The sequence below is a fragment of the Gracilinanus agilis genome, chromosome 2 (assembly GCF_016433145.1).
Source record: "Gracilinanus agilis isolate LMUSP501 chromosome 2, AgileGrace, whole genome shotgun sequence".
Classification (NCBI taxonomy): domain Eukaryota; kingdom Metazoa; phylum Chordata; class Mammalia; order Didelphimorphia; family Didelphidae; genus Gracilinanus; species Gracilinanus agilis.
This window is the reverse complement of record NC_058131.1, coordinates 274875240-274889990: the sequence shown is the minus strand read 5'-3', so window position 1 is coordinate 274889990 and position 14751 is coordinate 274875240. Positions and strand designations below refer to the sequence as shown.

General features: G+C 40.9%; 1 protein-coding gene across 4 annotated transcripts in view; it reads left to right on the top strand.

Annotated features, from left to right (window-relative positions):
* Positions 1 to 302: 302 nt before the first annotated feature.
* The window catches only part of OLFM1 (olfactomedin 1), a 43251-nt gene continuing 28802 nt past the window's right edge, over positions 303 to 14751 (top strand). The window contains exons 1-4 of one of the 4 annotated variants that reach the window (XM_044661279.1): positions 303 to 498; positions 2354 to 2358; positions 3232 to 3381; positions 13766 to 13921. In XM_044661279.1, the coding sequence (XP_044517214.1) occupies positions 378 to 498; positions 2354 to 2358; positions 3232 to 3381; positions 13766 to 13921 (432 nt within the window). In that variant the 5' untranslated portion in view covers positions 303 to 377. Of the gene's footprint in view, positions 528 to 1105; positions 1135 to 2353; positions 2359 to 3231; positions 3382 to 13765; positions 13922 to 14751 lie in introns of all 4 variants that reach the window. The other 3 variants (XM_044661278.1, XM_044661277.1, XM_044661276.1) reach the window with 3 other exon arrangements.

The window sequence follows — 14751 nt, the reverse complement described above, 5'->3', positions numbered from 1 at the left end:
CCTCCCTGCCCACCGGCCCCAGTCCATCCCTGCCTTTTCTCAGTCGGTCTCTGCAGGCTGAGCGCTTCGCCCACCCCCCTGCACTGGCCAAAGCGGGGAGACCTCGCTTCCCTCCTCTCCTTCCCGCGGTGCGGTGCCTGACTGGAGAATCTTTTGGCTAAAGGGGGGCAAAAGAGGGAGGGAAGGTGGGACAGTGAGCCCGAGGGGCAGGACCGGAGAGCAAAGGCAGAGAGCATCCTCTGAGCTGAGCACGATGTCCAAGGGGCGAGTGGCGTCGCTGGAGCGGAGGCAGGTAGAGGAAGCGCCGGAGCGCAGCGCGCTGCTCCAAGCCACTTCTTCAGAATGAAGGCTGGTTGGAGGAGGCGACTCGAGCCGCGATGTCGGTGCCGCTGCTCAAGATTGGGGTTGTGCTGAGCACCATGGCCATGATCACCAACTGGATGTCTCAAACACTGCCCTCGTTGGTGGGGCTCAACACCACCAAGTTGACCGCAGCCAGTGGGGGGACGCTGGATAGGAGCACCGGTGTAAGTGCCATCCCCCCGTCCCTGAACCCCCAGGGGCCTCCTCTTCTGATTAGGAGAGTAAGGGGCCACCGTTGCATGGGCTCCCTCTTCTTCCAGACTGGATCCCTAAGCGGTGGGATGGGTGTGAAATTACAGAGGATAGCTGGGGCCGGGGTAGAAGCGGAGCAATAGTGAGGAAAGGTTTTCAGGGTGGGGGCGATTCAAGCACTTTGGATATGTGGTGACATTCCGAGAGGCACTGCTCCTTCACTTTCCTAGGGACTCGGTTGTTTAATTTCTGTTTGCCCCCTGTGCTTCAAATGCTTATAATGGTTTGGCGCCTTTTTCGCTCCGCAAAGCCTTAGCCTAGGGTCCCCTGTTGGGGCAGGGAGGGGGGATGGATTGCAGGGTGAAATCCCAGCGACTTTGAGTTCTCATTAAAATAGATTAATTTTTGTGCGTCGAACTGCAGCCTTGCTTTGAATAGAGGTCGGGGCCTGGGTTGCTGAGGCTGGAAGGACAAGATAAGGGCAGGGGCCAGGGAGGGGACGGGGTTCAGGTAAGTGGGGGAGGGGGCTAGCAGAAGTCTAGGAATGAAGACCGGGTACTCTGACTGCTCTTTGCCCCAGCTTTTTGTTCGAGTGTAAAAGATGTTTTCCCCTCCAAGCCCCAGCTGGGGGGGGGGGGTCTTTTTATTTTTTTCCTGTTGCATAACAACACATCGTACACAAGTTGGGAAGTGGCTGTACTGGGGTCTTTCTAGGGGGTGGTGTGGAGCAGAAGGGCTGGGGGAAGAGATGGAAGGACTTCACAGAGCTGGAAATGGCGGGGGGGAGATGTGGAGAGAGACAGGAAAATAAACCTCTGCCCCCACCACATACACCCTAACGGCCCACTCCTGCTTCTAAGAGCAGATGGCAAAGATGGAAATCCTTGATTCTTTAATTAAAAGCATGGTGCAGCTGTCCCTCTCTGGGGGGCAGTCCCTCAAATTCCCAGGAATCGTGGCCAGAGTGAAAGACTCAGTTCCCCTTCTTTTGACAGTCTTAAGACTTTATGAATATATTAAATCATCACATGAAGGTTTATTTTCCAGAGCAGAAAATAATGCACATAGAAAATGTCAGATCTGGAAGGGACCTTTAGAGGTCTTTCAGGGCAATTGTGGGAAGGAATAAAAAGGAATAATGGTGAAGTAAAAAAAAAAAAAAAAGCTAGAGGCACATTTTTCTAGCACATCTTGAACTACTGGAAAAAGGGTCTGCCTGAGGTAGTCCCTCTCTTCACTTCTTTTTAAGGAAAGGACCCCCATTTACTTGAAAGGAGAAGCTGAAGGGCACCCTTCTTCATTGCTTAGTGTTTCCAGGTTGAAGAGTTAATAGCCTTGGCTTGGAGCTTAGTGTTTCATTCTCTAAGAAAGATGCTACATTTAAGTATCTTATTTGCTTCAAGAAGAATCACATTGTTTCCTTTAAGGACTGTCATATCTTTAGTTTTTTTTTTTTGTTTTTTTTTTTTTAATATATAGCTGCTTGAATTAAGGACGACTACAACTACGTGCATTGGTGGTGCAGATTTCAGGGCGGAAAACTACAAATTAATCCCCAGATGAACTGAGACTAGTAGAAATCTATCCATATGCATGCCCCCATAATAGTAGAGTAAAATTCTGGGTAAGCTATAATCAATCACTTGGCCTGAGAGCTGCACAGAGGAGGTATGATCTGAGAATCATTTGGGGTTCTAGCTTAAAGAGCCTATCTCCCCTCCCTTACCAGAAAACTGCCCAAATCTGAAAGATTGTCTCTGTCCTTAGCCCTGTGGGCTTCTAGTTTGCTGTCTGGCAGACACTGTGGCAGGGTTTGGGATAGCACTGTGAAAAATTCTGTCCAACTTGTTAAAAACCCACAAAACAATTTGCAGGTTAGAGGGAGAGGAAAAGAAACAGAAAGAAAAGGGGGGAAAAAGTCAAATGCTAAGTGTTTTCTCCAAAGCAGTAATTACCTTGCTTCAGGACCTTGGAAGAGCACTAAGGCTCTCATTGATTACAGCTCAACTAATGGGATGCTGGGTACTCTGCTATTACTGCAATTGCACTCCATCCATTTAAGTGTCAAGGAGAAATGGAGCCAGTGTCCCTAATAGCCAGGTATCCCCTGCTAGCTTTTACAAGGGGAGGGGACACAAGTTCTGATTTCTGATTGCTATGCCTACACAATGTCAACCACAGATTACATTTTCTTTACTCCCCATCTTTGTACCATGACTCTCTCCCTTCCCCCCAAATCTCTCTCTCTCTCTCTCTCTCTCTCTCTCTCTCTCTCTCTCTCTCTCACACACACACACACACACACACACACACACACACACACACACACACTATCCTTGTCTTCTTGCCATAACAGATCAGGTAGAAAATTCCACATTTTCTAAAAACCTTTTAACTAAACTTGCATTTGAAAACAAGTGAAGTGTCTTTACTGTATTTACTGAAGTCCAGTATAAATCTTAAAATTTGTATTCTTATCTTTTTGTTTCTTTCCACTCTATTGGAATTGAGTCTGGGGTGGGAGTAAGGAAAGGTGGGGGTTCTTTATATTTCCATTTGGGTTGAATGAATATATTCCCTTTGTAGTTCATGATTCATTGGGTGGCTGCCTTAGATTGTCTCTTTTTCTTTCTTCCTTTCTGCTCCTGCTCCATGTCCTGACTTACTGGTGCCCAGGTGTTGCCTACCAACCCAGAGGAAAGCTGGCAAGTGTACAGCTCAGCCCAGGACAGTGAGGGACGGTGTATATGTACAGTGGTGGCTCCCCAGCAGACCATGTGCTCCCGTGATGCCAGGACAAAACAGCTGAGGCAGCTATTAGAAAAGGTAAGCCGTGGGTGGGTGGGGGGGGAGAATGCATGGTTGTGTGCATCTGTGTTGGAGTGCAGAGATCTGAGAGGGATTAGCTCAGGATCCTAAGCCCTAGTGATATACTCATTCTCATTCTCTTAGTTATCTGTCGATTGATCGAATGAATGAATGAACAAATGACATGATGTTATGTGATGTGATGAGTTTTCATCAGACTTGTGTATGTCAATTTCAAGCGGGTAACCTTGAGATAATAGTTGGACAGTTTCATCAAGCCCAGTTCCCTTTTCTTTGAATTCAGTCACAATCAAGATGATCAAGTAAAAATCTCAGACCTGCAGAGTTGGGAAGCAGGATTTTCAGGTTTTTTTTTTTCTTTCACACTGACATCCATTTGATTAGTTTTTCATAATCTACAGTCTAGGGAGATCAAAAGATTCTCATTAAAATACATAACTGTGAGATCAAGTATAGACACAGGAAAATCATTTCATTGAAGAAATCCTATTTTTTCCCCTAAACGTGCTGACATTCTGATTTAACCTAATTGGGATCTTTAGAGTATGTAATTTCCCTTGCTGTTGAAAAGCTGGGCTTGGGTGATGGACTGGGCTGGATGTTTGCCACTGATTATGTCTTTCTGGTAAAGCGGTGTATTAAGTCATCCCAGTGAAACTGGGGCTTAGGAATCACTTAGTCTGTGGTTATTAATATATCACTCTAAAGGACTGAAATTGGACTCCTATCACCAGTAGCCTAAGAAATAGTGTTATAACCTTTCACAGTGATCTTGATGTGACCATTCAAAGAACTTCAACCTTTTGTCTTTTGGGATGATTTAATTTCTCCACTACTACCACCCCATTGTCCCAGGAAAAGAATATTTGGGATGTTTGATATAGTACCTTCCAGGATGATATGCTCCGTGCTTGAGCTGAGTATTCCTCTTCATCCTCTCAGTATGAAGTCAAGATACAAGTGAAGTATTCAGACTATATAAGCCAATACATTTCAAGGGTGGCCTACACCCTGTGCTTGGAAATTAGATGCATATTTTCCAAAGTGGGTCTATTCCTTCACAAATGGCATTTCCAAAATGGGTTGGAGATTTTTTCTAAGTATAAAGGTGGTTCTAGCTAGGAGAATAAAGAAGGGAATTTCATAGGTGATAAGCTCTAAAAAGTATGAGAATGACCTCTTTCTTGCCCCCAAATGCACTCTACTACATTGTCAGAAATTATAGAGCTTCCTTTAGATTAATGAATATTGGCTTTGAGATGGGTAGATACACTGAACAGGATAACAGTGGCTTATGCCTAAATGTTGGTAATTTTAATAAAGCTAAGATCTGCTTGGAAAGAATAGGAACTTTGAAAAAGAAAAATGGTAGCATGGGAGAGGTAACTAGAAGAGTAAAGAAGAGGAGGTGGGAAGGCCTATAAAGCACATTTCATCTATAATTCCTAGGAGTATGTGCATAGGATCATAGAATTTAGAGTTGGAGGGGCCTTAAAGATTATCTAGTTCAACCCGCTCAATTTACAGGTAAGTGAACTAAGGCCCAGAGTTATTAACTGGCTTGTCTATGGTAAAACAGGTCCAGTGGAGATGCATATCAAATATATTACCCATACCATCATGACACAGACACTTCTTTCCTTCCTTCTTTCCTTCCTTCCCTCCTTCCTTACCTACGTTCTGTCTTAGACTCAACACTACAAATTGGTTCCAAAGCAAAAGAAAGGTAAAGGCTAGTCAATTGGGGTTCACTGATTTGCCCAGTCACATAGCAAGGAAGAATCTGAAACCAGACTTGAACTCAGTACCTCCCATCTCCAGGCCTGCCTCACTTTCTACTGAACCACCTTGCTACCTGTTCATTTCCTTTTTTTTTTTTTTTTTGATAGACTCATACTTTTTCAAACTAGAGAAATCTCAGAGATTCTAACTCATTCATTTTAGGCAAATCCTCCCAGTGGGTGAATAATGAAGTCTGGCAAATAAGAATCAGTAGGACTGAACTATGAATTTAATTATGTTCTATTCTATTCAGTTAAATTCAACAAGCATTTATTATGTGCAAAACATTATACTACTCTATAGTGATAGAAAGATTAAAATAAAAAAGACCCATCTTTCCTCAAAAAACTGGGAAATCTGAATTAGCATTACCTTAATGATGTGACATGTCTAGAAAAACTAAAGTAGTGGGGCAGTTGGGTAGTTCAGTGGACAGAGTGCCAGACATGGACATAGGAGATCTTGGGTCCAAATCTGATCTCAGACACTTCCTAAGTGACCCTGGGCAAGTCACTTAAGCCCTATTGCCTAGCCAGTGCCCAAAATGCACCCTCATGCTGTATGTGAGTCTCCCTCTTACCCCAGATAGGGGAGGGAGGAATCAGTCCCATTGGGCTGCTGGGCAGAGGGGTGGGTGATGGAAGAAATGTCCTCAGGTGCAGTGGAGAGGGGAAGGGGAGCAGCCCCTCTGGCACACATGCCATAGTTTCGCCAGGCTGGGTCTAGCACTTACCATTCTCTTCTGCCTTGGAAAAGATTCTTAATATGGATTCCAAGAACATAAGGGTTTAATAATAATAATAATTTTAAAAAAGAGAAAAGATCAACTAATGACTCTCTTATGACCTTTCTGAACCTTTGTTTCCTTACCTATAAAACAGGGAGATGTAAGAATAGATAGTCTCTGAAATACCTTCTAACTCTAATAGCTATGATTCTCTTAATTACTGCAGCTTCCTGCCTCTCAAGTGGGCAGAGTAAATGTGTCCTCCTGAGAGGCCAAAAAGTAGCCTGCTTAGGTTAAAAAATATGTCATACCTGGTGGCACAGAGGACAAAGTACTGGGCTTGGAGTCAGGATGACTTGAGTTGACCTCTAATTTCAGACACTTAGCAGCTGCGTTACCCTGATCAAGTCTCTTCAACTCTATTTGCCTCAGTTTCCTCATCTGAAAAATAGGAATGATAATAGCAACTGTCTCCTAGAGTTATTGTTAGGATAAAATGGGATAATAATTGTAAAGTGCTTATCACAGTGCCTAGCACATAGTAAGCATTATATAAATGTTAGGTGTTATTATTAATTATTATTATACTTTATTTAGTAAAGCAAGTTTTTTAAAATTTAGAATAAAGTAAAAAGTACTTTGCACTAAAATGGCACTGATTATCAGTGAATTTTTCTTTTTTCTTTTCTTTTGTTCTTTTTTTAAACCCCTACCTCCTATCTTAGAATTGATCCTGAACATTGATTCCAACGCAGAAAAGCTATGAGCTAGGTAATTGGTGTTAAGTGACTTGCCAAGGGTCACACAACTAGGAAATTTCTGAGTTCAGATTTGAAACCACGACCTCACATCTCCAGACCTGGCTCTCTATCCACTGAAGTGCCTCGGTATCCAAGATTTTTCTTTAGCTTTTCAGAAGAGATATCTGGACCTTGAGCCATCATTTTGAACATGGCAACACTGTACTATGTGTGGAATTGCCAGTTGGGAGAGTTTTGGTTTAGGGAATGTGGAATAGGAGATAATTCAAATACTTGGCACTCACCAACTATTAAGGGACAGAGAACAGAATCTATCTGGTTTTCTCCTTGGCAAAAGTATGCTGTTAAGAAGAGCGAGGTTATGGCTTGATCACCAGTTACCTTTGACTGTTGCAAAGTCAAATTCTACCTGCTGGCTACCAGTCATCTTATAGCTATATCATTTGCCACAAGTGATGCTAGGAGAGTGTGGATGACAAAGCAATCTAGTCTTCTTGCTATATTGGACACAACTCCAATTCAATTCAATCTAACAATCCTTTATTAAGTGCCTCCTCTGAGCAAAGCATTGTGCTACACCCTGGAGTTACAAAGACAAAAATAAAACGGTTTCTGGCCTCAAAGAGCTTAAATTTATTGAGAGATTTTATGGGAGAGGGGAGAGGAATCAGCATGTGTATACACAAATATGTTTATCTAGCAAAGACCTTACTCATAAATGTCATTAATAAAAGCTTGGCATTCAGAGACTAGCAAGATCCATTAAGAGGACCTGGTCAAAACATAAGATACCATAGTTGTAGAGTGGAATGAGGAAGAGTGATATTGGAGAAAAGAAACTCCTAGACTGTGGTATTTTGGGGAATAGACAAAGACAATTGGATCACAAAAGTGAGCTGATCTTTATTTGTAGAAGACATCAAATCTTTCAAAAGCTTCTTTATTTGGTTTGTGCAAATATATTCAAGGAGGCAATATCTTAGCCAGATCCATCATATTCTCCTCTGACTTTCAGGTGCTTAGAAGGCATCTGAGCCTAAGTTACTGCCTATTATCCTTTAGTATGGTGCTGTCAAACTAGTTTTTGTAAAGCGATTGAGAGTCCAATCCTTTCTCCCACTCCCTCCATTTTTATGGGCATTTTTATTTTAGAGAATGGTATTATTTTTGACAAAAATCCTGGACAGTAAACAAATGGGAACATCTACTGAGTACCTCCAATGAATGAGGTATAGTAGAAAAGAAGAAGCATGTCAGGTCTGGAGTTTACCTCAGTCAACAAATATTCAATCAATAAGTATTTTTTAAATACCTACAATGTGCCAAGCCCTGTACTAGGTAGTTGGGAAACAGAAATGGTTCTTGACCTCAAAGAGCTTAAATTATATGGAGAGGGAGGGATTATCCACTATATATAGCTACAAGTGTTTTTAGAATAAATACAAATTATATTTAGAATAAATAAAAGTAAATACAAGATAGTTTAAGGAGAGAGAGCATTAGCAGCTTGGGACATCATGAAAAACTTCATATAGAATGTGGGGCTTGGCAAGAATCTTGAAGGAGGGAAGTAATTTTGCCAGGCCATGGTAATTTACCAAATTTACCATGTAGAAGGTAGAAGATGGTTTGTCTAGTGAGGAACAAGAAGAAAGTTAGTTTGGATACACTAAAGAGTAAAAGAAGAGGATTTATGCATATAATGAGAAAATAGGCTGGAGTGTGGCTATGACTTTGGAGTCAGGTTTTAAAAACCTGAGATCTCTACATTTTATTTTATTTTATTTTATTTATTTATTTGTTTGTTTGTTTATTTATTTATTTTGAAGCCCTTACCTTCTGTCTTGGAGCCAATACATAGTATTGGCTCCAAGGGAGAAGAATGGTAAGGGCTAGGCAATGGGGGTCAAGTGACTTGCCCAGGGTCACACAGCTGGGAAGTGTCTGAGGTCAGATTTGAACCTAGGACCTCCTGTCTCTAGGCCTGGCTCTCAATCCACTGAGCTATCCAGCTGCCCACTCTACATTTTATTTTAGAGACAATAGGGAGTCACTGAAATTTGAGTAGGGGAATGATAGCATTAGACTTATCCTTAAAGAAAATCACTCCGAGAGCAGTGTGGAGGGTAGATTGAAGTCTGGAAAAACCTGAGGCAAGAATACTGATTAATAATCTAAGAAAGAGGTGATGAGGGCCTAAATTAAGGTGGTGGTTGTGTGAGGAAAGAAAAGGGAGAATACATAGAGAAGGACTTTGTAGCTGAATGCAAATCTCTTTCTTCCCAATATTTCAAGGAGCTCATTTTCATTGTGTACAGGAATATTTGATAAGATGATTCCATAGGGTTTTTGTGAGGGCAAATGAGATCTGTTTATCATTACTATAGTAGCTGGTAATGGGACAGTTTAGTCCCCAAAGAGTTCAACTCTACAGAGAAATGGGTAATGAGGGAGAACTTAACTTCCTCTTTCTTTGTTTCTAGAGGGAAAAGATTTCATATAATTTAAAGCTGGAAGGAACCCTAGAGATCATCTTGCTTAACCCCTCATTTTACAGTAAAGAACACAAATGCCCATTCCTTCTTCCCGTAGCTTCTGGTCCCTTCCCTTCTAAAATTATATCTCTTCTCTCATTGTAGACACCCTGTTATATGTATTTATGTACATGTTGTCTCTTTCTTTAGAATGTAAACTCCTCTAACCTAGGCATTTTAAAAACTTTTTCTTTTTATCCCCGGTGCTCAACACATAGTAAGAGCTTAATTAATAAATCTTTATTGACCGATTATCCACTGTTACCCAAATAGTAAATAGCAAAGCCAGGATTTGAACTTAGGTCATCAGATTCCAAATTCAGTGTCCTTTTTTCTGTAAGATAGTTAGAAACATCTGAAGACTATTAATTCCCCACAGCTTGTGGCGTGGGAATGAGCTTTGGATTGTGGTGAGATGTTAGAGGCTAAGTCTTAATGAGGCCGATCCAAAGCCTGCAACTCCTAATGCTCTTGCCTCCTGAGCCTCCCCAGATCATAGAAACATATCTGGAGCTGGAAAAGTTGTTATAGGCTATTGAGTTCAACCTTCTTATTAACAAATGAGAAAACAGAACTTTAGTCATATAGCTAATAAATGTCCAAGGTGGGATTTAATAGCAGGTCTTCCTGACTCCTAATTTAGCACTCTATTCAGTATTCCATTTCCCTTTCTGGCTAAGCTTACATCAAAGGGAAAATCAATCCCAATTTTTGTGTGGATATGTGTGTAATTTGTGTATTATTTATTTTTAAGGGATATAATCTGTTTCTTTTGGTTTTTGCTCTTTGAAATTTTTTCTTTCTCAAAAGGAATGGGTATTTTTTCTTTTTCTTGGGCACTTGCAACTGGCAGAAAGGAGTAAAAGTGCTTTTTTGGGCCTCCTTCTTTCTTCCTGGCATTTTACCCATGTCTGCGTTTTCTTCTCTTTCTATAGAGAAGACTGCAGAAGGACAGAGGGAACAGATGGATGCTCTTATCAGCTGAGCTTGGCGCAACTGGGGGGGTATGCCCTCTCTGCCCCTTGACCTCCCTGTCTTTAATTGACTTCTGGAAATATTAAAGACCGGTAGTCAGCTGTCCATTTCCTCAGTGCAGATTATCTGAGTACATGTTTAATCCAAGATGACTCATCTTCTTTCCCCTTCAACTAGCAAGAGGAATGCATGCTAAAATTTGATAAAGAACACATGGGGTGGGGGGAAAGCAGTCTCAATGAAAAGGCCTATCTGGCCTCAAAATGATATATTTATCATGCTACTACTCCCTAACTTATCATATATTATCAAGATAGAGAGATAAAATGGTATAGTGGCAAATGTACTGGACCAGTCAGGAGGCTTTGAGTTTTCAGCCCGGCACTGCCATTAATGAGAGGTAAGTCCTTTAACTCTCTGAGTTTCTGTAAAACAGAAACAATAATTACCCTGCCCAGCTTTCTGGGTCATTGTGAGGATCAGATGAGAGAATGGAGGATGAAAATGCTTTGGAAATTTTAAAGCATTATATAAACAGGAGGGATTGTTGTAAGCTTTTAGAAGGGCACAGTAGCCTTGTTGTTACACATTTGTGAATCCTCCACTGAGCAACTGGCATGGCGCTCAGTGAGGTGGAAGATACCAAAATAAAATACTATTCCTATGTCCCTGCCTTCAGCCTAGTTGGGTTTAATCATGAAGATGACAACTGGTATTTACATGGGGCTTAAAAGTATGCAAGATGCTTTATATATAATATCACCTTTGTTCTTCCTTAACACCCTCTAAAATAGGTACTGTTATCCTCCCTATTTTACAGAGGAAAAAATTAAGACTGGCTGAGTTTAAGAGGCTTACCCAGGGCCATAAAACTAGTCAGTGTCCCTGGTAGTTCTTAAACTCAGATCTTCATGCCTGCCAAGTCTAGCAGTCTACCCGACTATGTTTAGTCTGAGTGGTATGGACAACCAGTGTGGTAGGAGTTCCAAAGTAAAGTTCCTAAGATATAATTATATGCCATTATCATGTAAGAGTCAGTGTCATGCAAAGGACTGAGGGATAGGATCCAATCCCATCTCTGGTACTAGATATGTAACCAAGTGTCATGTCACTTAACCCCTAGGTGCCTTAGACAACTCCCTAGGAGCCATCTTCTAAGTCACAGATCAGTTGCTTTTTATATGTGTGGAGAGCTGACACACTGGGAATTTCTCATGCTGATGAGACTTAGATCCTCCACATATATGCTTAGAAATATGCCTTGAATGGGCAAAAATGAAAAATCTCGAGGTTTTGGAGGAGGACAGAAAGAATTTTAGTGAAATAATTATTCTGCCTTAATGCAGCTGAGCTACTGACATTTTTAAGAGACAAAGAACCTCTTCTTTAGCAAGAGTAAAACCTCATTTCTCCTTTGTAGTGTCCTGACAGAAATCTTAAATGATGAAGCAAGTTTGCACTTATGATTTGCCATTCAGCTTTGCCAGCAGCCAGTCCACTCCCGAATCCAGGCTTTTAGCCATTGTGTTTGCATCCCTGAGACCAGGGTTCTAGTATCCAATGGATGAGTTTTGCTTTGATTCACAATTTTTATTTATTTTCTTGAGAATGAGGGAAAGCTCAGAATTCTCCCCCCAAGGTGGTCATTTTCTTTCATTTTAGGGCTCCATTCATCCATCTCACAAACATTTCTAGGACACCTATTGTGTACAAAGCACTTTGTAAAGCCCTTGGGTAGATACCATTCCAGTCCTCCGGGGACTTAATTTAATAGAGAAAAGGCACAAATGATTATGATATACAGTAGTATGAGATGAGTGCTATATGAGGAGCAAAACATTCTATAGGAGTTCAGAGGAAGGAATGATCTTTCCTAGTTAACAGCGATCAGGGAAAACTTACAAGAAAGATACCATTCAAATTGGGCCTAGAAGAATGGGTTAGAGGTTTATTCAACCTAAGAGAATGCTAGAACTTGCTTGAAGGGAATTTTAGAAATTTAGAAATTACAGAGAAACATAGTGAAGTTCAGAGAGTATGTCACTTGCTAACAATCAGTCAATGAAAGTGTAAGAACTTAAACCTAGGTATTCTGACTTAAGTTTTCCCCACTATCCCTTATTACCTTTAGGACACTTTTTCTCAGTGAAGATGCTGGGATAATTTATAGTTCTTAAATAGCTGAGGTAAAAGGGGGATATGGAACTTGCTGGTCAACAAACCAAAAATATACCTGCTTTGGTAAAGGAAATAGTCATGGAGAAAAGGTAGGAAGAAATCTTCATCACCCTACGGTCATTCCGTAGCCATATGAACAAAATTTGGCTTAAAAAAGTCAAGTATGCAAAACAGATTCTCTTGTCTAGAAAAGGCCATGCATTTACCATTGACCTGGAGATATTTGCTTGTTTTCCTTGAGCCAAGAGCTTGATTGTTTTTCATACACTGAGGCAAAGAAGAGAAGATGGAGGGAAAGAAAATGTAAGTGCTGTCACTGGCCATGGGCAAGAGGCCTAAGGCAGAAAAAATTTTGGCCTCCAAAGGGTTTGCATCTTTAAGCTCAGTACAGATCATAAACGAGCATTTGGCAAATGGTTTGCCATTATGAAGGCATCTTTCTTGGTAATTGGATGAGATTCTGGCAGAATGATCCAACCGCTGGTTTAGCAATCCCAGACTTAATTTTGTCTCCACACAGCCTGGAAGAGAATCTCACACATGTGCCAGTTTCCTGAAAATAAATGTGTTAGCAAGTGGCTGCAGGAAAACTGTTTTTCTTTTAAGCTCTCTGGAATCCTGTTTAATATTAAAGTTCCATCTTGAGGCTAGGCTAGATGTGGATCTGCCTATAAAGGTATAATGCGGCAATTCCTCATTTGCCTGGGTGATGGATTCTTGACTTTATGTTGCAAGTGTGCGTGTTTGCAGAGTAGTCATGTGCCTATGATACTTTGCTCCATGATAGATGCTGTGCAGGATGTGGGGGTGGGGTGTGGGGAAAAGAGATGGTGGTGGTAAAGAATCCTGCTACCTAAACAGTGAAGACATCCTCTTTTCCCTTGCTTCTTCATCCTGCACTTAAGCAATCAATGTCTGCAGTGAAATTTTCAGTGTACATTAAAAGATAAACAGGATTTGTACCTGGAGAAAACACATCTCACAACACTATTCATCTTTGTAAGATATTTATGTTTGCCAAGCTGGATTATTTTCCACAGAATAGATAAACAAACAAACAAACAAACAAACAAATAAATAAATAAGCAAACACAAATCTATTGCAGGCATCAGACTAATCAAAGAGAAAATGGAGGCTTTTGTATTTTACACTTGACTATTACGTCTATTTGCATTGCTGATTGTTGGATTATTTTCCCAAGCATGACAGACCAAAATGTTTACAAAAACAATTTGAGGTGTTTTCTAGTTCTTGGTCATAACAATTTCAGATGTGTGTGATTAACTAGTAAATAATGCATGTACTGCTTATCCTCTTAGTCTGTTGACTGAGTGGAAAAGGTCATTGTCATATATTATAAAGCCAATGATTCTTCCTGGCCACCATTACAGCTCTTTTCTTGGACCTTCTGTCTTTTTGACAGGTGCAAAACATGTCTCAATCAATAGAGGTATTGGACCGGCGAACCCAGAGAGATTTGCAGTATGTGGAGAAGATGGAAAACCAGATGAAAGGGTTGGAGTCCAAATTCAAGCAAGTTGAAGAGAGTCACAAGCAACATCTGGCTAGGCAGTTTAAGGTGTGTGTTTCCAACTCTTTCTCCCAGAGCTCTGCTTGTTCTTTCTGTCTTGCTTTTTCTTCTTTGCTCTAGAAATAGAGAATGGTTGTGGGGAGGAAGGAATATGAGAAAGTGACCCAGAAAAGTGCCTTCCAAGCCATGTGAGTGTTAAGGGAGAAGAGGTTCAGATTTTGACCTTCTTGTCCTGGTCCACTTGGGGAAATAATGAAATGGGTGACCTTAAACAGGAGCCCTTGATATGTAGTCACTGGATGACCACCTGATTCAAATCTAGTCTGGAATGGAAAGGTCTTCATAACTGAACTGTTCTACTTATGGGGGTATTGGAGCTCAGGGTAAAAACTTGATCTTTAGTTATCATTCCTCTTTAGGTGACTCACTTTCATAAAGAGGGGAGCTGAAGGGATTATTTTAATTGATGATCCCACTCAGGATGACTGTAATGTAGCAAGGATTTTAATGCCTGACCTAATTTAGGCTTGACAGGGTATATTGTAGCTTTGCAGAGAGCAGAGAGGAATTATTATTCCACAGGGTAATCGGGAAAGCTCTTTCCTATTTTCATAGGTAAGTGGTACCTTGTCACCAGATAGCTCTGGATTGGGAATTATTTTCCAATCATTCTGAGCTATTTAGCTTTCGACATTATTTAAAATGAGAACTACATATATTGTATATGTAAAATGAGAACTATCATATATACCTTAAGCAAGGTATATATGTACCTTAATTTAAATCAAAGAGTTCACATTTAAAGGGAGAGCTTTTTTGGTGGTCATTTTTGATTGAAAATTGCTTGTGTGTTCTATCTGTTTCTATCGCACCCCCCC